The following is a 23,313-nucleotide window of genomic DNA, read 5'->3' as shown; positions in this document are numbered from 1 at the left end:
TTTTTTCCAGCGGATTTTCTGGGGTTTGCCCCTGGGTGGCTTTGCAATGGTGGCTGCATCATGTCGATGAGCTGCCGCTACGGCAAATCCATCCTGGGGCAAACCCTTCATCAAGACAAGCCCCTGGGAACACATAACTGAACTCAACCCAAATGGCCACAATAGCTTGAGTGCCTTCTATAAGCTTCAGTTGGTACACTGGCTACGGCATCTCCTGGCCAGGGGCACAGTGTGCAGTAATGTCAAAACTGGATTACTGTAATGCCTCCTGTGGGAATGACCATAAGATCAGTCTGGAAGCTACAGCTAGAGCAGAATGCAGCAGCTCAGCTGCTCTCCGGGCTTTTCAGCCTATCACAACTTTGTTGAGGGAACTACATGACTGCGCATTTGCTACCAGGCCAGGTTTAAGGTTTAGTTACTGGTATATAAAACCCTAAACCAAAAGGAAGTCCAAAAATTCAGGCAACTGTGTTGATCCATATCAACAAACCAGTTCTAGCAGTGTTGTGTCCACCAGTGGCAGTTATTCTCTAGCGCTAATAGGTCTTAATTGCCCATTCAAGACTGAGTCACCCTCAAAAAATAAAACTAAACCTTGCATGACAACAGGTGACAATATATTGCTGCTAGGAAAATTCTTTCACGCACACCTCTGCAGCTATTGTGAGGAGTAGAATTAAGCTCAGAGGGAACAGGGAGGTGTCAAAGGGAGGGGGATGATGTCTGCATCCCAGAGCATTAAAAAAAAAGTTCCAGGGCTAAGTCCCTGTGAGCCCTGATTGCATTAGAGGAGTCCATGCTAGGCCTTCAAGTGCCTAACAGTAGATTGTGAGATTTATTCCAAATTCTGTATAATCCACTGTAGTTTTGGCATAGTAGAACAGATCCATTCCCATACTGCCAAAGCTTTGCAGGGTGCACTTTTTCAAGCAGTTCCAAACACTTTTACTCATAAGAATATAAGAAGAGCTATGCTGGATCAAACCAAAAGCCTATCTCATCCAGCATTGTATTTCCACCCTGATCAACCAGATCCTTCAATGGAAAATCCATGGCATGACACGAGCAGAACAGAATCTTTCTGCTTGTGCCCCTAGCAAATGGTATTCGGAGGCGTCTGATACTGGAAACATCATGACTAGCGGCCATTGATTAGTGATCATCCATAGTGCTTTCACAATTATGGGTACAGATACATGTGTGAATTCATGTGTGAATTGTTCTTTTGTCCCTTTTGGGACCAGGTGTTTTGACAGCCAATCATTATTTCTGTAGTATTACATATCATGCATTTTATTTCATTGTCAAACAGTGCCATTCTAGGACAATACTGTACACATTGCCACACATATACTTATTGTTCATGTGCAATAATGAAATAATGTTCCATGAAAATATTTCTGTTTTCAGAAAATGGAGGAAGGACAAGTATAAAAATAATATTTGCTTGTATTGTTATTTTGACATATACTTTTAGGAGTCTTTGATTCTTCCTTTTGATACACACAGAGAGAGAGAGAGAGAGAGAGGGAGGGAGAGGGAGGGAGGGAGGGAGCAATACATTTAGTTCGATATCACATGGGGAAAAATTGGGGGAAATTGTGTTTCCTTACCATCACTTCACCGCCCTCATTACTTCCTCTTTTGAAAGAGGAAAACAACAACGTGCATGTGGCCCATTCAGTGGTCCGTTTTGATCACGCTACTTCTCCTGCACACAGCAGGAGATAGCGGCAAGTTCTGTCTGAAAAAATAAATTGGACTTACTGGGGTGGGGTTTGCGCAAAAGCTAGAAGGGGCAGGAGGTGCACAGGATGCAGGCGATGTTATGAAAGGGACCTGCGAAAATCCGTGAGTGCTAGGGTGACCATATTTGGGAAACCAAAAAAGAGGACACCTAGTGTGTGTGTGGGGAAGCAGCTTTCTGAGTCCTGCAGAAAGTATGTTATTCCTCTCCCACCTTACAGAACTCGATTGGAGTGGAGGAGGGGAAAGGATTTCATTCTGCACCACCACCATCCACTCCAATTGGGGCCTTTTCTATAAAGTCCACGAATGACCCACTTTCCCCTTTAAGACCTCAATTGGAGCTCGGGGTGGGGGAATGATGTGCCTCAAGAAAGCATGTCACTCCCTCCTGCCATGCTAATGGCAGCCTTAAAGAGGAAGGTGTGTCATTCCAGGACATTATTGAAAATTATAGAAAATTCCCCCTGACACCATGGAAAGAACAAAAACCAGGACAAATCCGGGGAAATTCTGACAGTTGGTCACCCTAGTGAGTGCCCAGCAATGAGCGCGCAATAAAACACTCCTCTGATGACACCCTTAGTTACCAGTGTGTGAAAGGTAGGGTTCTTTTGGGTTGAAAGTGCAAGCAAGGGAGAAATACTAAGAAAGCAGTTTGCTGTTAAACTATAGAAAGAACTAAAAAATAAATAAATGCTACACATTGGATAAAAAAGATTGGATCATTTTTAAGGCTTCCCCTCTGTAAAAAGCCCTTTCATTTCCACCAGATGGCATGCACTCATCAAATCAGGCTATGCTGTGATCATACATACTGCTCCAAGAAACAGCTGTCAAAAAGGATAAAGCCGCACATACTAAGCTTTAGGACCTAAAATAATTTGTCACAAGAGATTCTATTATGCTACACTTGATTTCTATAATCCCTTTAACATCTCACAAAAAAGGTAGCACACCCTTACGAATGATGGGATTTTTTCCCTGTGTGTGTTTGCTTTCATAGACTCATATTTAAATGGCTCTTAATGGGATTGCTCCTTGTGCATGATGAAAGACGTCTGTGCATAATGAGTCTTGAAGAGAGCTGCTACCGTGTCAAGAAATCACTGTGATGATAATGTCCTTTCCTTACTCTTTAGGTAGGGAAATTAAATATGCAGGCAGGCAGGCTAGCAAGCAAGAAGTGTTGAGACATGGAGAAATAGATTAAGGGCAAAATAAGTGTATGATTGAGGCTACAATCCAATATCCACTTATTGGAAAGTAAGCACCATTGAATTTAAGATTTGCATGGAATTGTGCTGTTATATAATGTTCCAATGAAAGGCCAAGTTGGGCAAAATGATTCAAGCCAACACACTAGGGCAATTGCTCCTGTGTGCCCACTTCACATCCGTGCATTAGTCACAATGTAGAATTGAGGCAAATACACGGTCAATCCTGTCAGGAATAATTTCTCTTCATTCCCACCTGCCTTGTAATTCAGGCTTACTTGGGACTGCTCAAGCTTCCCTGATTCCTCTGGCTCCAGCTTTTCTGGAGGCCTAACAGGAGGAAACAGGAAGATGGTGCTGTGTTGATAGTCTGGTCTGTAAAGCCAGGCAGGATCTACACTATTCATTACACCGTTGTTTAAGTGCATTGTTGCGTCCTCCCTTGCTACGTTACAAAATGCAACTTGAGCCCAGTCAATCGAAATACCTTTTCTTCTATCGTTTTACCCCGGCACACTCTTCTTTAGAACGTTCTTCATTATGCTCATACCGGCTCTGAAGTAAACCTCCTTCTTCCGGTGACTCTGAGCTAGACCTGCCGGGATTAGCCGGCAGGGAGGCGGGGCGACGTGTAGGGACGAGGGAAGCCCTGCAGCGTCTTAAAGGGGCCACGTGCGCCCCAAAAGATAAGCAGTTTTTTTAAAAAATTAAGCCTCTGTCCCCTCTTTCACCGCCCTCCCTCCCCCTCCCCCTCCCCCTCATCGCGTTGTGCCAGCTCTCCCTCCCCTCGTCTAGAAAAGCCCTCACTTGTCCTAATCAAGAAGCAAAGACCATGGTCACGAGACATGACTTTGAAAGACGGCATTGAAAACAACGAAAGGTTGGGGCACATTGTTAGTTTTAAAACGATTTTAACAGAAAGTGGAACGGTTTTAAAAGTCAGAAGAAACGTAACAACAACAGCATCACGTGACTGCTGACGTCATCTCTGCCAACTTGTTACGTTTCATCTAGACAAGTGTAGACGGGCTCCCAGTTAGAGCTTCATTGCAGTGCCTCAAGCAAGCAGTTAAGTTTTCTGCTATTTTCTTTGCCTTGTTTTGCCCCTTCTGAGCCTGTATTCTGCCTGGTTTGCTTACCTGGTTGCATATTTTATTTGGGCCTATTACAGTGTTACAGCAGTGTTGGCCCAGGATGGTTTTGCCTATTTTGCCTGATGGTGTGTTCGAGTGCTTTCTGTATTTGATTCATCTTATGAAACAGGAAGCATTTACACTGAAAGGGCAAAAATGTTGTGTAAAAATGCAATGTTGTATTCTTGCAATGATTGCATGCCTGCTCAAAATTGCTCCCAAGAATTGTGTTGCTCCCAACAATTGTGTTTCAGTGGAACCCAAGCTGGAAATTATAGCAACATAAATATGTTCAGTTTCATATCAGTCATAAAACATTGTTCCGTCTGGCCAAAAACCAGTAAGTGCTCTCGGTGACTTAAGAGCTGCATTTGGCCCACAACCTATAATAATTTGTTTGCCTAATTCACATAACAAGAAGTAATGTATATTATAGGGATGCAATTCAATAAAAAGCTTTAGTAATTGCAAAGAAGGTTTTAGAAAAATACTTTAAAGCAGAGTAAGGCTTCTTGTCTGTTATTTTGTTTATTTTGCCAGGCATTTAAAAACAATCTTTGAAAGAGACATATGGCTTAAACCAGACCAGCATGCTTCAGTGGTGCATAATCCCTGGTTGGATAACTAGCTGACACTTAGCCACAGCAATGCCAGTCTAGATTTTCCTGGATTCACAAACACATAGCCTAGCAATTTAGCACCAACACAGGGAAATGTAGGATTCTCCCTACCAATCCCAGCCACCCACCCATCCTAGGCTGCAACCAATAAAAATGGAGCGAAACATACAATGTAAAATTATTATTTTAATTTTCTTTATTCAGTTTATGTGTTGCTCTACAGCCAAAGCTATAAAATGAAACTTTACTTGCTGTAAATCCTCTTATAAGGGGGCAAGCTGGTTCACCAATGCAGTCCTGTTCCGGATGGGATTGCAGTCTGCCTTAAGAGATAAACTCATAGTTTCCTCCTGAACATGGCTGGGCTCCTGAATAAACAGGTAGGGGCATCTAAGGGGCTGTCTTCACAGCACCAAGTTGGTCCTACTCTGCCGCTAAACCCCCAGTATCATTGATGCAGGGTAGTGGCAAATAATCCCCACTGGGGGAGGCAGCGTGGGCTTTCTGGCAGCCATTATGACTTGCTGGGCCTGCCCCTCCCCCTCCCACAGCTTAAAGCGACCAATGGGAGATCACCTTCTGTCCTGGAATGTCCCCGGAGCAGTGCCAGAGGCAAGGACAGAAGGTACAAGAGCTGCGTTGACCTTGCTTGGTCAGGATAATTCGGGGTAAATCCCCAACTTGTCTGCTGAGGATCTTTGGCTCTTTGCCCCAGGGCAGCTCCAAATCAGCAGCTGCATCATATAACTGATGCAGCGCAGATTCAGAGCCACTCTGGGGGCTTCCAGAGCATATAGGCAGGCCCTGGGAGTGCTTTATGCACAGCTTCAGCTGATGTGCCAATTGTGGCCATCCCTTTGGAGGGTTGATCTGACCACAGCCATGCAGGCATTGGTTACTTATAAGTTAGACCAGTGTAACATATTTTTCTTTATTAGTTTCTTTACATTTCTATTCTGACCTTAATTTCATGAGATTCCAGGATGGTGGACAATAAAAATCAAAGGCCTATTTTCTATCCCTTTGTCCCACCTTTAGTGTGGCACACATGCATGGTGCAAGCCCAGCCTAACCAAGAAGTAATGAGGCCAATGTGTCAAACAGCCTACCAATTTATAGGCCCTTTATCTCCCATCTCACTATTCTGACAGGCTCTTTGCTATTATCTCTGTATCTAGATCTGTGCGTGCAGCCCTATCAAGTCCACTCGTCTGACCAGTGTACGTCTCACCAAATGCATTCATCATTTGAAACATAGACTCTCTATGAGAATAAGGCAATGGATCAAACAAATCATCACAGTAATTCTACTGGCTTCAGAAGAGTTAGTAGAACAGAGCAGTTGGATGGGGTTACCAGTAAGCAACTAAGAATCTCCTGGCAGCCTCTGTAAAAAAGCACTGACAAAAATGTAAAGAGCAGCGCAAACATGTTTAAAGCTCATGTAATAAATTACAGATGTGCTGGAAGAACCGTGAGCAGTCACGTCTTCATAATTCATACTGATTCTAAGATACTACTAGGAATGTAGAAACACTGGCTAATCCCATAAGGAGCCTTCTTCCTCCACTATACACGAGTGGAACTCTCAGCACAGTCCGGAACCCTGATAAGGCCGGCTCCGCAGTTTGACAGAGAGTTCTACTTGCATTCAAGCAAACATGTTGCAAGTGCAGCTTCGCAGCCACCGCAGGGCTTCCCTGCGATGCTGCGTTTTGAACAGGTCAGGGATTTACCCCAACTTTTTCAAATGAAGTGACATCAACGCGGCGCTGCCTGGTGGAAGGTGACCTGTAATTGATCACCTTCCCCCCAGGAATAGGTCGGGGGTGGCTCCAGGACCCAGATGGCTGCCCCGGGAAATGGAAAGTATGGGGTTGAAGAGGGAGGTGGCGCCAACCCGGCGCTGTGAAGACAGACCCCTTGCCATTGGTTCAACACAGGAAGGTCAGACCTAGGGGGTGGGGCCAGCACATTTGGAGACACAGGGGGAGGGGTCAGCGTGCACGCCCCATCCCAGTACACACTTTGAACAGGGTTGGGGAACTTGTGGTCTTGCAGATTTATTTATTTTTTGGCTTACAACTCCCATCAGCCCTAGCCACCATAGCCAATGGTGAGGGACAGTGGGAGTTGTAGGCAAAAATTTCCAGAGGGCCACAAGTTGTCCACCTCCCCGTTAAACCCTCACTTGTTCCGAGATATACTGTATAGCTTGAACAGGGCTACAGACCAGCATTTATCAAGCAGTAACTTGGAATGTTTGAAACCATTGGGTATTCATGAGAGATAACTTTCTAAGGGTTTTAAGAAAGAGATTTCTTTCAGTGAAAAAGGATGTCAGAATGTATTGACCCTGACAAAATTATCAAAACAAACTAATATTGTTTTAATTATGAATACTCTACTGTTGCTATACTATTCTGAGGGTTTTTTTTTTCAAAGTATAATGTGTGTGTACTTGCTTGAAAGAGGTCTGTTACTCCCTTGGGCCATATTACTGCAGCTGAATTGCCCAGAAAAAACAGCCACTTTCTGTCTGATATCCTGCAGATCACGGTCTTGATATAGATTCTTTGTGGACAATTAAAAATCGAAACCCTAATAAAATGTTGGTCAGCGTGCAGTTGCAAGTAAGGCAAGATTTTGCAGACATGAATTTTGAAAGTGTGGTTCCAAAACTGAGTGTATGCTTTTTTCAAAATGTAGGCTTTCTTAAGGAATGTGCAAGGGGGCGGAGTTGCAGAGATCTGTTAATTATACAACAGTACATACAAAATGCAGATGGTGCTGCTAGAAATATTTTTAAATGTAAGTCATCAATTTACATTGCACATCACTAGAATGCAGCTGTTATTGTTTGCATTTGGAAGATGTTAAGACTATACCGCATGAGTTTACTTGCTAATTCCATAGTGATAACCTTCCTAAGCCAAGGCGCTGGACCCTTCCTGGTGAAATATCTTGAGAGTTAGGCAATCCCCCATTCATGCTGCTGCTGTTGTCATTCAGGGAACTATTGTGTGAAGGCACATTGACTTCATGTCTAGCTCATCCTCTCTTTTGCTCAGATCCTGGTGATTTTTAGGCATACAAAGGACAGGGAATGATTGGACAGTCACAAGCTGATATGAAGGGAAGCCCAAGGCACTTTCAAAAGCCTTCAGCAGCAACCCCCATCCCCACACACTAAATTTTAAAATAGAAAAGGCAAACAAGAAAGAAAGGCTCCCCCTTTTACTTCCACAGTGAAGGAAAGTTGTGAGTTATTGCCCTGTCCTGTGTTGCCATGTAGTAAAAAGAAAACAACAACAACAAAAATAGGTGCAGGAATAAAAACACTCTCCTTATTTCCTTTCTTCTCCCTCTCTCTCTCTCTCTCTCTCTCTCTCTCTCTCTCTCACACACACACACACACACACACACACACAAAATAAGTTGAAAGATAAGGTTGCTGCTGCTTGCTGCTAAGGCTTGGCTCGCTGGCTGGCTCCTCATGGCCACTGCAAGAGAGTTCTGGAAAGGAGGGAATCTGGGAATGATATGCGCAGGTGCAAAAGTCAAAGAAAGCAAGTATGTATGGTTTGACTTGGGGGTTAAGGGATTTATTCCACTCTTTCAGGCAGGTGATTGAAGGAGCGGCTATGATTGCAAAGCAGAGCAACAAGCAATTCCCAGCCTGACTGGTTGAGGAAAAGCAATAGGCCGGGGCTCTTGCCCACCCACCCATCCACTTACCCCAGCAATGCAGCTATCCATGTCTCCTCAATTACTTCTCTCTCTTGCATGTCAGATGCTTTCCCTGATTGCCACTGGTCTATTGGCATCTTGAAGAGACTGTCAGTGCGGAAAAAAAGCATAGCCTTTGTTGGCTCAAAGGCTATGCATGTAGTGGAACTGTTAAAGTGCGATAAAACGTGCATTTCCTTCAGGGGGTTGTCTATACGGCTTGTTTACCCCAACCTAAATGCACATATTCACATTTTAGGTTATACGACACAGCTGTCCATTCACCACAGCGCCGGGTTTTAACTGCGATAATGTGTATCTTCGCATTCGTGATTTACCGCGACTTTTAGATCACGTCCAAGTTTGCACCGCGTTATGGCTATGTGTCTTTGGGGGAGTTAGATCGGATTTTGACATGTGGGCAAAGCTTTGAGGGTAGGATAACGTGATTGGACAATTTCCTGATTTTGTACCAATCAGCTGCCTCCTTCATTCACGCTGATTTTAGTGTAAAGTGTCTCTGCGGAGCTCCACAGAGAAAGCTTCTTAAAACAAATTTATTTATGTATTTATATATTTAGTGCATTTCTGTACTGCCCAATATGCGAAGCTCTCTGGGCGGTTCACAAAAACAAAGAGGGGGAAATGGGCAGCCAGATGAAGGAGGCGTGTTCTGCTGCCTCGTTCCTTTGTAGCCTCGTTCCTTTCCTTGTGCTATGTCTCCCCCCCCCCGCCCATTTGTCTGTTCTATGAATCTGCGGAGCTCTGCATATAAAATTTATCGTTTCACTCCTCTCTCCTCTGTAGCTTCCTATATGCAATAATGCGCATGTGTGCATTTATATCTCACTATAAAAGAAATAAATTTAGGAAATAAATCACTGTTGCTGCTGCAGTGTGACGCTCTTTACCTACATTTGAATCAACAAAAATTCGGGTTTATATTTAATGAGGAGCAATCCCGTTGTCATATAGATGGGGGCCAGGTAATTACAGGAGTCTAGCAACTGGGTTGGTAACTGGAGTGGCAAGCTCCTTGTTTGGGGGGGTGGCGGCAGTGCTTGCCCCCTTACGCCCCTGGCATGGCCACAGTGTTGCATTGGGATTTACTCCTGAGTAGAAGTGAGCTGTATTTGTATGCTTGATTGGAGAATGTCCAAATTGTTAAGAACTACATCTGACACTCCCACCTCACTTTTTTGGTCCTTGGCTTCACCCTTAGCCCCTCCCACTTGAGGAATGCAGCCTCGAGACACTTTCCAACTTGGAATTCAAACCCCCAAGTCAAAAACAAGGTTAGCCTCTATTGCACTAGAGCAGAGGTCAGCAGCACAGTGCCCGTGGGTGTAATGACATCCTTTAAGACCCCGCAAGCCAGGCCTCTTGTGCTCCTTTCTGCTCACCGCCACTGCCCCATCATCTCCCTATCTGGGCAGGGGCTAAGGAAGGTTAATGGGAAAGGTGATGGGGAAGTCAGGTGAGCTTCTGGAAGGTAGCGGGGTCGTGTTGATAAGGAAGGTGCCCTTTTGCCCACCTGTGTTTTAATCAATGGAGCAATATTAGGGTGACCATATGAAAAGGAGGACAGGGCTCCTGTATCTTTAACAGTTGCATAGAAAAGGGAATTTCAGCAGGTGTCATTTGTATGCATGCAGCACCTGGTGAAATTTCCTCTTTATCACAACAGTTAAAACTGCAGTTAAAGCTCTCCAGTGACCAGATACAAAAGAGGGCAGGGCAGATACAAAAGAGGGCACAAACAGCTTTAACTGTTGTGCTGAAGAGGGAATTTCACCAGGTGCTGCATGCATACAAATGACACCTGCTGAAATCCCTTTTCTATGCAACTGTTAAAGGTACAGGAGCCACCCTAAGTGATATTGCTCCATTGACTTGAATAGAGGTGGGCAAAAGAGTCCCCTGCCAAAAAAATAACTGAGGGTAGGGAGAGAGAAGGCAAAATCAAACAGAATCCTGGAGGGTGGGGCAAGAAAAATCAGAATCCAGAGATGGAAAGCAAGAAAAGTCAAGAATCCCCAAAGGAGGGCACTCCCAACTTTGTGTGATTGACACCCACACCCACTCCCTACCCATGGCCATTTGTGGTTGTGCCTGGGACACTTTTTCAAACTGTCAAATGTGCTTATAGGCCCCAAAAGGTTGCCTGCCCCTGTGCTACAGGATGACCGTGTGCTATAGAGATACGATCAGTAATAAGCTTGAGCTGTAAATAACCCACGAAACTAATGCTACTGCCATGACGTGAAGCAGCACGCTTGGGCCGGCAAACTCACTGTCTCCTTGTTGAGGCTCATTAAAAAGTTTTTCAGTCTCATGAAAGTGCAGATTTCAGCCTCATTAAATAAGTCAACGTTCTGAGGCAGCAGCTGTGATGAGGCAGATGACCCTCACCATTTAAAAGAAAAAGGAAAGAAAAAGCAGGGGCCGTAGACCAGAGAGGTTCAAGGGAGTGGTGAAAGTGCATTTATGAATGGAACTGGCATCGCATCACTCATGCCGGAAGTGCTCAGCTTCAAAGCAATGGCTACAGTAAAACGGTTAAGGAAGTGGGAACAGTCCGGAAGAGAAGCGTCAGCCTGCATTGATCTTTGCATTCTTCTCATTCTTTCTGGCTTTCTAAACAGTGCCTTTCTTTTTCTCTGTCTCAACAGTGTTCATGTTCCCTAGTTGTTCTGGACTGAATGCTTTTCCTGCAGGATTCGGATCTGTTCAGTCTCTCCTAGCTTTTCAGTTGATATTTTCAAACTTGTTTCAGTTAGTGCTTAGGTGATTGCATGGGTGGTACCGCCCCATTTTTTTGCTTTGCTTTTTCCAATTTTGGGGGCTCATTTGTTGTTTTGATCATGAGGACAGAGCATCTCAATCATCATCATCATCATCATCATCATCATCATCATCATCATCATCCCCACCCACCCTCTATTGCTCTTCAAGGGGGGAAACCTACCCATCATTTCATGCCAGTAATATTGAGGCTTTCTATTGTAAATCAGTCGCGTCTTCCTCTTTGCGGTATAATGTCTCCCGCAGCACCACCTAACCTTCTTTTCTCTTTTCAGTGCCAACAACATGCCAAAGCAGGTGGAGGTGCGGATGCATGAAAGCCACCTCAGTCCAGTGGAGCCTCGGCCGAAGAACCTGTGTGTGCGGCTCTGCCTTTCGCTCAGAAAAAATCTGCTTCTTTCCCTCACTGTGTTTGGTAAGTAAAATGGGCAGATGATAGACTGGTCCAGTTCATGAACATAACCCTATCACAGCTGAGACATGTGCTCTTATATCCAGTTATACCACTGTCCATGATCTTTGCTCCTCCAGCTCCACGCCCTTCCACAGTCCAAAAGACACTTTCTTCCTTGCTGCCCAGTAGACTTGCAATTGCTTCCCAAAACACCTGCAGGATGCCATCTCCCTCCTCCTCCTCCTCCTCCTCTTTTTCTTTTCCAGGAAAGCTTTAACACTGCCCTTAGTTTCCAACCCACATTGACTGGGTTCACACAACACACTAACAGCTTGTTGTTGTGCTGTGGGCTCTTGTTTTACCGTAGGTCATCATGTTGTGTGAATGCAGTGTGTTTTCTGCAGGGTGCCTGGTTAACCATGCCATGTAGCTTATTTTTCTTGAAAAAGCCACCTTAGAATAGAATCATAGGAATTTTTTGAAGATTTATATAAGGAAAAAGACACCCAAAAAAAGCGTATGGAAGAGTATGTGAAGCGTATGGAAGAGTATATATTTGAAGACGGGAATAGAAATAGAGCATAAGGAAGTAATGGACAAAACTATATCACAAAGTGAAATAAAGGAGGTTATAGAGCAGCTGAAAGTGGGGAAATCACCTGGGGCAGATGGTCTAGGACCAGAGTATTACAAAATTTTCAAACCATTAATAGTGCCAAAATTATTGAAATTATATAACGCCATATTGGAAGGGGAGAGGATTCCAGAATCATGGGAGCATTCGATAATAATTTTAATTCCAAAGCCGGATAACGATTTGACTCTCCCTGACTCATATAGACCGATATCGTTAACAAATCAAGATGCAAAAATTTTCTCAACTATTTTGGCGAAACGATTAAATAAATTTATAGCTAAGTATGTAGGGGAAGACCAGTGTGGTTTTATAGCAGGAAGACAGATGCATACCTTAGTGGGTAGAGTTTTAAATGTAATACAGGGGATAAAAAAGTCAAAGATTAAAGCGGGTATTTTAGCGTTGGATATTTTTAAGGCTTTTGATTGTGTGAGTTGGCAAGCATTAAAGATGGTTCTAAATAAAATGGGATTTGGGAACAAATTTAAAGCTACAATAGAGCAGTTATACTCCCAAAATACAGCCGTAGTGGTAGTAAATGATGGAGTTATGGATAAGATACGACTAGCCAGAGGGACAAGACAAGGCTGCCCACTCTCGCCTGTCCTGTTTGTATTGGTTATGGAATTATTGGCAAATGTAATAAGAGATGACGGGGAGATAGAAGGGTTAGGTAGTAGTAATAAAATTAAATTGAATATGTTTGCAGATGATACCTTGGTAACCATTAAAGATCCTGTAGGGAAGATGGAAAGAATTAAACAGCAGTTGAAAGAATTTGAAGAAGTTACTGGGTTAAGAATAAATTGGGCAAAATCAGAACTGATGTTATTTAATTATACTAAAAATGAGGAAAAGGAGTGGGAAAGGAAAGTTATAGAATTGAGAATTAAAGAAAAAATTAGATATTTGGGAATTAGGATTACTAAAAATCTAGAAGATTTAGAAAATGAGAATTTAAGTGGTTTGAAAAAAGAGATATTAGAAAAATTGAAAAAATATAAAAGACTGAACCTTTCATGGTTTGGAAGAATAGCATTAATAAAGATGAAGATTTTACCTAAGATTAATTTTGTTTTTAGGATGCTACCAATAAGAATTTCAGATACAGAGTTAAAAAGTTGGCAGAATATTATAAATAATTATTGTAATGCGGAGAAGAAACCTAGGATTAATAAATGCAAATGGTATTTAAGCCAAAGAAAGGGAGGATTGGGACTCCCAAACATTAGTTCTTATTATGTAGCAAATAGGTTAAGACATATTGTTGAAGCAATTTTAGGGGTAGGTGATTTAGATTGGATGGAGGATAAAACTACAAGTAATATAGAATTAAATTTGCATAATATATTTTTTAAGGAAGGAGGGGGAAATGGGTTGATTATTTAGGTAATCAGCTCTTGAAGTTCCATTGGGAACTTTGGAACAAATATAAAAAGGAGTTGCTTCCAAGCAGCTCCCCTTTAACACCAGTGATAATGTTAAAGAATTTTCCTGAAGATTTAAAGAATAGAATAAGTAAAGTTCTAATAGAGAAAAATAAAATGAAATTAAGAGAATGGTTAAGAGGGATGAATACAAGAGAGAAGATGGAAGAGGTTTTAAAAGATAAAAAATTAACTTGGCTAAATTATTGGCAATTGGAACAATGGACTAAAAATTGGATAAGAGAAAATGGAGAGTGTAGAGAGATGACGAAGTTTGAGAAACTAATTGATAAAAAAGAAATGGATAAGGGACAAAATACAGTGACAAAAGGTTTAATGAGTCAATTGTACAATATATTAATTGAGAAAGGATTGTTGGATAGTGTAGGAAAATCGGTTTGGGAGACAGATTTGAAGATACAGATAGGACAGCAGAGTTGGGAAGGACTATGGAGACAGAGAGTGTTGAGAAATATGTCAGTAAGAATAAAGGAGAATTATTATAAAATTTTATGGAGGTGGTACCTAACTCCAGTTAGATTAAACAAGATCAATAATCAGCATTCAGCAGATTGTTGGAGGGGCTGTGGTGAAAAAGGAACGTATTTACATATGTGGTGGGATTGTAAATATGTGCAAAAGCTGTGGAAGATGGTGTTTTTAGAGATTGAGGAGATTGTTGGAATGAAAATAGAAGATACACCAAGAGTTGCATTACTCTCACTGCAAGAAGATTTTAAATGTAGTAAAGAAATTAAGGAATTGATAATGAATTTACTGACAGCTGCAAGGTTAATCGTAGCTAGGAACTGGAAGACTCAAGGTGATTATTGTATTGAAGAATGGTATAAAGAAGTGTGGGATATTGCTATTAATGATAAATTGACATGTAATATTAAAGTGAAAAGAGGTATAGTAAAGATGAATGATTTTGAGGGAATTTGGAAAAAGTTCCTAGTATTTGTGTTTTCTAAGGGAAGCGGGAAACCACCAGCAGAAGAAACTATGAGTTTTTGGAAACAGGATTGAGATCCTGAGGTGTGGGGGGGCACTTTTATGTTGAGTATGATTATGTCTAATAGATTAAGCATGAATATATGATATAAATGTTATTTTGTGGTTATGCATTATGTTCTTTTTCTTTGTTAATTGTATTGTTGTAGGTAAAAATCAATAAAAAATTATTTTTTTAAAAAAAGAATAGAATCATAGAATAGTAGAGTTGGAAGGGGCCTATAAGGTCATCAAGTCCAACCCCCTGCTCATTGCAGGAATCTACCTTAAAGCATACCTGACAGATGGCTGTCCAGCTGCCTCCTGAAAGCCTCTAGTGTGGGACAGCCCACGACCTCCCTAGGCAATTCGTTCCATTGTCATACTGTTTTCCTGATGTCCAGCCGGAATCTGGCTTCCTGTAACTTGAGCCCATTATTCCGTGTCCTGCACTCTGGGAGGATTGAAAAGAGATTCTGGCCCTCCTCTGCGTGACAACCTTTCAAGTGTTTAAAGAGTGCTATCATGTCTCCCCTCAATCTTCTCTTCTCCAGACTAATCTTCTCTTCTCCTTGAGAACCATGGTTTGTTGTTGGGTTGTTCAGGAGAGTTAACAAGCCACCCTGCAGAAAACGTGCTGCATTCAGACAACACGATAACCTCATGGTTCAGCAACAACCCACTGTTCAACAACAACCCACACTCAACCACTGAGAGTGGGTTAGTGTGTTGTGTGAACCCAGCCTTAGTCTGGAACAAAGGCTAAGCTTGTGTAACTGAAACATTCTCATATGGCTTCCCATGCTGACTTGGAGTGTCCACTTCCCTTTTCTTCCTCTATCCAGAGAAGCAGCAAATAGAGGGGAACCTGGACATGATATTTTCCAGGATCCTGCTTCCCCCAGCCAGCCTCTCCCTTCTGTGATTTTTAATCTGCTCCTGCTCTTCCTTGTTCCAAGAGTCGTGATAGTAGTAGAGTTTGAGTACTGTATCACATACCTTTCAGTTTAACATCTCATACTAGATGAGCAGTCCTGGGATGTAGATAAGCAACTAGATATGAAACTTTGTCTTCTTGTTCCTGTTTCACAGGAACTTGCCCGATCTGGTGCCCCCCAAATGTGTTGGACTACAAGCTTCATCATCCCCAAGCTGCACCCCATAGTCTGGCCCTGCCAGGGAATATTGTAGTTGGGGAAGGCGGCATCCCAGCGATGGAATGCTCTCCCCACCGAGGGCTGCCTGGCACCAACGTTGTCATATTTTTGGTGCCAGGTTAAGACTTTCCTCTACTCCCAGGCATTTGACAGCATATGATGGGGTGTTTAAGCTTTGGGTTGTTGATTTTTTATCAGGCCTGGGTAGTTTTATTATTAATTGTCTTTAACACGATTTTTAAACTGTTTAAATGTTTTGCTTGTTTAAGGTTTTATATTGTGTTTTAGCATGCTGTGAACTGTCCAGAGATTTTGGACTAATGGGCAGTATAGAAATGTAATGAACGAATGAATGAATGCTTTGTATCCACAGTTTGCATCAAACCATTCTTCACTTCTCAACTAAACTTGAAGTAATTCATTTCACCGGCACTGGAGAGAGAGAGAAAATTCTGGGTCTCATTCTCAGAGAGCTTTGGCTATTGGGCAGTATAGAAATATAATAAATGATTAAAAAGAGGAAAAGGGGAGGGAGAGGCATGGCCCTAGTCTTCCCTTACAAGCTGCTGATACTTTTTAGCTCTCTCCTCTGCTGTACACTGGGGACTATGCCAGTGATACAGTGATCTAGTTTTCTCAATTGCCTTCTGGGTATAGCAGCTTCCAAATATGGAGCAGTTTGACATTTTAGTGTGGTTCACTGGCTTCATGCCCAGTCTTACTCGCTTCTGGGTTGTTGCTTTTTTTTTCCTGTTACAGTACTGTGAGCCTAAGAGCCAAATGCATGGCATTCACAGAGCCTGTCTTTATTCACTTGAGCTTGAACGGACAGCTGCACTATTCGCAGAAAAAGCTATGCAGGTCATCTTAACTCAGGATATTCCTATCCCAAAACATTTTGAAATGGTGCATTTATTTTGACATGGGCTTTTGGCTCAGGTTGATCATTCCTAAATGACTGAGAGCTTTCTCATGAGGACCTCACAACAATTATTTTCAGTTACATTAAAGCAGGACATCTTTATGTTTGAATACACACACACACACACAATACTATCATACCCTAATCTTTGCAAAATAAAGTCATCACAGGCATAGAATTCAGTCTACAACTACATTCCATTTTTCCTCCTTCCAGTGGACAGGAGGGTCATTCCACATGTATAGGTACCGACATAGATTTGCACAACAATATACGCTTGACAGGAACCAATTCTAGCTGTCTGATGTGTGTTTTCTGTCTCTTACACCGGTCTCAAAATATGAATGTATTTCATTCATATTTTACACATCTTAGCTGTTCACCTGATATTAACTACTCATATTGGTAGATAGGACAGGATGACTCAAATTAATTTTACTTATTAAATCTTTAGACTCAGACAGTTAAGATTTATCACACCCTGGTTGAGTTTCATTGCCAAGCAAGAGGCAATTATTCTTTTGATTTAAGATCTTTGCCCCCGCCTTAAAATGGTTACAATACAATGATAAATGCATCCAAAACCTTAAAAAATGCCAGTTAATAAAAAAAAAAAGTCATAACTCTCAACAATCAGGAACATTGGCATCAGAAAATTGTATCATAAAAGTCTCTGAAATTCAAATTAAAAATGTGTATACTTTTATTATAAAATTAGCCATGGCATAATTCAGTTACAAGCATGGTCCTCAAAGCCATTGCTCAACATGCTTTAACGAAGTGAGTTTCTTACTGCTTCTCATTCACTCTGAGCTACCCACACCAGGCAGCCATGATGGCTATTAGTGGAATCGGTTTGGTGTACCTTTCTTTCCCTTAGCCAACCTTCCATTACTTATAGCCCACTTTTTTCCCCTCTTGCAAGGAACCCAAGGTGGCTTACACAGTCCTCCTCCTCTCCATTTTTTCTTCACAACAATCCTGTGAGGAAAGTTAGATTGAGAGTCAGTGACTGGCGCCTAGTCGCCTAGTGAACTTCATGGCCAGTAGGGACTAGAATCTGGGTCTACTGAGACCCAGTCCCAACAGTCTAACCAGTACACCACAGGCTGTTTCTTTCTCTAAAGATGACCCAGAGATACGCTTTGAACAGACATGGGCTTTATTCAGCTGCAAGTGCTTTAGTCCTCCTTCAGACTTTCCCACTAAATGTGGGAAGGTTGGAGGTGAAGCTGGCATACATGGGGAGACTACAAGTGGCATGTGAGGGACTGCTACATCTCCACGGGTACAATTTAATAATGCCTGGTTAGATCTATTCTCTGCCCTAAAAATAAAAGCTTTGGAATGCATCTAATGGGAATTCAAACCACTGACATCAAACTTTGGGCCAAATTAGATGGAGATCTGAGCCTGGCTCTGTTATGTTTGTGTGTCCCATTGAGACAGCATTGTAGTCACTTCTTTTTTAATTAGGAAGACATGTTGCTTGCTTTGTTATACACAAAGACAGCAGAAGCCACCTAGAGGCTTGTCATGGAACATAGGCAACAGAATCTCTTTTAATTCATTCTAAAAGCAGCAGCAGCAGCCTGTTTCTCAGTCCTCTCAAATTTTTTCAATCTCCCCCTTTTTTGTGCCATTTCTCTGGTGCTGGTTCCAGATTTGGTGCCTCCATTTTCACTTCAATTCTCTATTATAATTTGGGACCAGAATACTTGAGAGAGCACCTTCTCCCTTATAAACCTGCCCGGTCACTGAGGTATCAGATGGCATGCTCCTGGTGGCTCCGCATTGACTTGTGGCCTGCTTGGATTCCACCTGGAGAAGAGCCTTCTGTGTGGTGGCACCCTTTCTGTGAAACCTTCGGAGGTCATGCAGGCACCAACATTGTGTTGTTTTCGGAGCCTCCTGGCAACATCTTTATTTTAAGAAGCCTTTCTTGATTGACCAGCCATGGTTTTTATTGGTAGTCTGTTGTTGTTGTTTTATAAAAAACTTTTAATGTGGTGTTTTATTCTTTTTATCTTTTATTGTTGCTCTGCTGTGGCATCTGATTAGCTGTGAAGCAGTATATAAATGTTGTAAATAAAATAAAATAAATTATTATACCCTTTGCTGATAAAACACTTTTTTTGACTTCATGTAGGAAAATGGCATTGGGGTCCTGCCCACCCCACCCCATGGCTAGAGAACTAAGCATGCTCTTGAATGTTTATGATGTTTTTAACTGTTTATGATTGTTTGATTATTAAGTAGGAACTTGTCCGTAGATACAAGCCATGGGAGCTTGGTAAAAACCCTGTTAAATACTGGGCATTCTTATATCGTTCAGCTGATGATGCCTTTAGGCAAAAGGCCACAACTCAGCGACAGCACATGTTTTCCGTACAAATGGTCCCATGCCAGGTTCCATCCCAAGCATTTCCTACATAGAGAGCTGCTGCAAGTCGATGCACTGAGCTAGATGGCTCTGTTGGCCAAACCAAAAATTGAAGTCACTGGCCACTTCCCTTCCAGGCAAGCCTTTACCCACAGCCTTGCCTGATGCAAGACCAGAGGGAGCACACTGGCATGGGCAATGCTGCTTGGAGGAACCCCAAGTGCTTCCATCCATCCAGTGTCACTCAACATACACAACGTTAGCCTTTCCCAGTGGGAAAAGCTGGCAGGAGAGTGGCTGCTTGGATAGTGCTGGTTGGAGGTGATCTGAGCTCCTCCAACCAAACATAGACATGTGCACTCATGCCAAGCTTTCCCAACAAGAACAGCTGGTGAGTAACTGGTTTTGCCGTGCAGGTTGGATGTTGCCCAAAGTGGGTCTGAACACCCCACCCCTGCCTTTCCCTGGTGAGTGGCTGGTTGGACACCACTGCATTCCCACATGGAGGCACCCCAAAGTGTCTGAGCAGAAGTTTCCAACCTTTCTCGCTTGCCTTTCCTGCAGGGGTCAGATGTTCCCTGCCTTGACCCTGCAAAGCTGGTGGGCTTGTTTATGCTCACCAGAAGATGGCACCACACTCAGCACGGCGAGCAAATTTGTCAAACTGTTTGGGCTGATGTGACATTGCTTATCTCTAGTTTAGCATGATTACTTCTGTTGCAAAAGTGTGTTTTTCCAGGATTCGCCTTTTAAATGAATAATAATAAAGATTCGCTTAATTATTCACACTTCTTTCCTTTGTCCCCTTCCTTTTATTTTATGTTTTCTTTTTGTTATTATTGTTCAGGTGTCATTATGGGTGCATTATGTGGGGCTCTCCTTCGCATGGCAGCCCCTATTAATCCTGATGTCATCATGTTGATAGCCTTCCCAGGAGACATCCTGATGCGGATGCTAAAAATGTTGATTCTCCCTTTAATTATCTCAAGTTTAATCACAGGTAAGAGTTATTATAAACAATTAGAAGGTTAATCTTTTGTGAGAGATTAAGACCTATAGTCATGCTGGCAGCTCTTCACATTTAATAACAGTGGGTTGTTGTTTTTTTCATAGTTCATGTACCAGCATTACCCGTGCTATGGAGATGACAATATTCATTAGTGCTGTATCCTCAGATTTTTTTAAAAATTGAGTCACTGCTTTATTGCTTTTGCTATGATCTCCTTTTTCTTCTTAAACTGTGAGACTCCAGTGAATGACAATTCATCTATGGAAATTATCGGATAAAGCAGGATCTTGACATAATAAATGTTAGTCTTTCAGGTGCCTCTCAATGCTTTTTTTCTTTTCTTTTTACAAGGGATTAATATATGCATATCTTCTTGAGTCACACTGTGAATGACCCCTTATGACACAGAGGTGAGATATCATAAAACTCCCTCCACAAAACTGAGATTATGTGAAGGCATGATGGCCTCAGGCCTATGAGTAGGTTCATAACATCTTTAAAAATAGCTATTTGTTTTTTGTAATTGAAAAAAAAAGGTGGGTTGAATGTAAGAGGAACCGAATGCATTGGATCCAAAGAAAAGCACACACCAGCTGGCAGTGGAGGCTGGTGGCTCTGATGTTAGTGGCATGGTGGATCCATTCCGGGTTTCACTGTCCCACGGACATTGGAGCCACCGGCCTCCACTGCCAGATGGGCTGGTGGGAGTTGACTTTGATGCCCCTTCCTCCCTTGACAGGCCCCCACCTGCAAGGGTTGGGGAATCCTACTAAATAGGGTATGCTGTGGTGTGGGGGCTGAGGCAGAGGCAATGTTTGCAAGTAGGAGCTCTTGCTGAAGTAGCCTCCAAATGATTTGGGGGTATCTCCCCTTCTCCCTCAGCACTGCCTGTCACAGCCTGACCCATTCAGCAGGATCTTTTAGGGGAGCCTTTTGTGAGGACTGAAGAACAATGGGGGAGGGGAACTCTGCTTCCACCAGCTGAGTTGGTGGTGGGAACTTTTCTCTGGATCCAATCCAATGGGTTGATTCTGTTAGACCTTCAATGGCTACACCCATTTTCCCCCTCTCTGGGTTTGAAGTTAGCACAGTTGAGTTTTCAGCATGGATAAGTTTAGGTTGTACTGATTTTGTCAATAGTTAATGAAAAACAACTTCTAATTTTCAAGTGTCATTATTTATAGGCCATTTCCCTCTCCTCTTGTGCTGAACCCATTCCCCAAATAGGTTCAGCATCTTGGATAATTTCTTTAGAGTTCGGGCTGGTTCTGACTAAAACCCAGAATGGATTCACAGCCCCACTGAAATCAGAGCCACCAGCCTCCACTGACACTAACAAAGGAAAAGTGGTTGCACCAATCAATACTCAGTGTGTATATGAACTACAAAGTTAACGCTGCAATCCTACGCACATTTACCTGGGAGTAATTTCCACTGAGTACAGTGGGACTTACTCTGAGACCGTTGCTAGATGAGGGTTTAGCCCAGTCTGATACCCGGGCTCACCCCTGTGCGTCCAGATGACGCACAGGGGATCTCGGGGTCAGCTCGGGCTAAACCCTCCCTTGGCCCGGGATAACCGGCACCGGTTGTGGCTGAGCCCGGGGCTGCGGAAGGTCTAGCCCGTTCCACAGCTTTTCCCGGCTACACAGCTTGCTCGTGAGTAGCCAGAAGAAGCCGCACACTGGGCACAGCGCTCCACAGGAGAGCTGTGCACATCGGGCCGGGGGGGGGGAATCACGGAGGGGAGGGAAATCAGGGGGGGAAGAACAGACCCAGCGGGAGAGATGGGGGGAAGAGCAGAGCCAGGGTGGGGAGACTGCAGCCAGAGGGGAGGGAGATCGCGGCCGGGGGGATCGGAGATCGTGGCTGGGGGTGGGTGGGGGAGCATTGGACATGGCGGATGGGCGGGCAGGGCATCAGACATGGTGGGCAGGTGGGGGGCATTGGACATGGCAGGGGGAATCAGGGGCAGGGGGGGAGCAGGGAACCCTTTAAAAAAAACTCACTTATCATTGGTGCGTTCCTGCACACATGGCCCCTTTAAATGTAAAAAAAATGGCTGACGCGATGGGGGCTTTCCTTTACCCTGTCGCGTGTCATGTGTACACAGGAGCGACAGCCCATGCTACTTCTAGCTCAGGCTGGCTCCTCCACATGCCGGGATTTAAAGGTAGGTCTAGCAAGGCCCTGAGTTAACATAAGATTGTGCTAGCCCCTCTCAGAGGCCATGAGGAGAACAATTTCTGTTAATCTAGTTTACATATTTGTTGTATATATGTTCTTAGGGCATCTCAACATGGCATTAAAAATCTGAGAGATACACTACACAGGATCTAAATGTCCCTAAACACACATTGATTTATTTTAATATTTATTAACTTTTTTTTCTATGGGATACCCAAGATCATATAGAGAAAAAATAAAATTGAAGGCATTATCAAATGATTTTTTTTTTAAAAAAAATCTAGACTGATATTTTAAAACAAAGGATAATGTTGATTTTTTAAAAAAAAATATTAAGCATAATAACTATTCCTGGCTGAATCTGCAGGGTCATGATACTGAGAGAGCCACTTGTGTATTAATTCGTTCAAATGCAATCTTTACCACAGGTCTGTCTGGCTTGGATGCTAAGGCTAGTGGTCGACTTGGTACAAGAGCCATGGTCTACTATATGTCCACGACTATCATTGCTGCCGTATTGGGAGTTATTCTGGTCTTAGCCATTCATCCAGGCAATCCAAAGCTCAAGAAACAGCTGGGAGAAGGAAAGAAAAATGATGAAGTTTCCAGTCTTGATGCTTTCTTGGATCTTATCCGAAACCTGTTCCCTGAAAACCTTGTCCAAGCATGCTTCCAGCAGGTGAATAGCAACTCTTTGTCTTCTACTAATACCTGTGTGTGAAAACTATGGGCAGTATCCAACTGCGTTTTTCCAGTAGCGCAAACGACATTGCGCCAGTGCAAACTAGGTCCTGAAAGGAACAAACCAACTAAACTTCCGTTGGCACACGTGGTTGTGCAAGGAGTTATGCAACTGTGGTTGTGCAACTGCTCGTGAAAGTGCAATGGAAAAGGTTCAGTAGAATTCTGCTAGTGCTATTTGAGTTTGCGGATTGACATCATTGGATATTG

The 23,313-nt window shown here is 43.0% G+C and overlaps 1 protein-coding gene across 1 annotated transcript in view; it reads left to right on the top strand.

The window, feature by feature from the left end:
* The window catches only part of SLC1A2 (solute carrier family 1 member 2), a 115,869-nt gene that overhangs the window by 62,042 nt on the left and 30,514 nt on the right, over positions 1-23,313 (top strand). Inside the window, exons 2-4 of the mRNA XM_063117423.1 lie at positions 11,529-11,668; positions 20,014-20,166; positions 22,791-23,041. Of these exons, the coding sequence (XP_062973493.1) occupies positions 11,529-11,668; positions 20,014-20,166; positions 22,791-23,041 (544 nt within the window). The remainder of the gene's footprint in view (positions 1-11,528; positions 11,669-20,013; positions 20,167-22,790; positions 23,042-23,313) is intronic.

Source organism: Elgaria multicarinata, chromosome 2 (assembly GCF_023053635.1).
Source record: "Elgaria multicarinata webbii isolate HBS135686 ecotype San Diego chromosome 2, rElgMul1.1.pri, whole genome shotgun sequence".
NCBI classification, from domain to species: Eukaryota; Metazoa; Chordata; class Lepidosauria; order Squamata; family Anguidae; genus Elgaria; species Elgaria multicarinata.
Note: the sequence above shows the minus strand (reverse complement) of the source record. Positions and strands in the feature narration are given on the sequence as shown.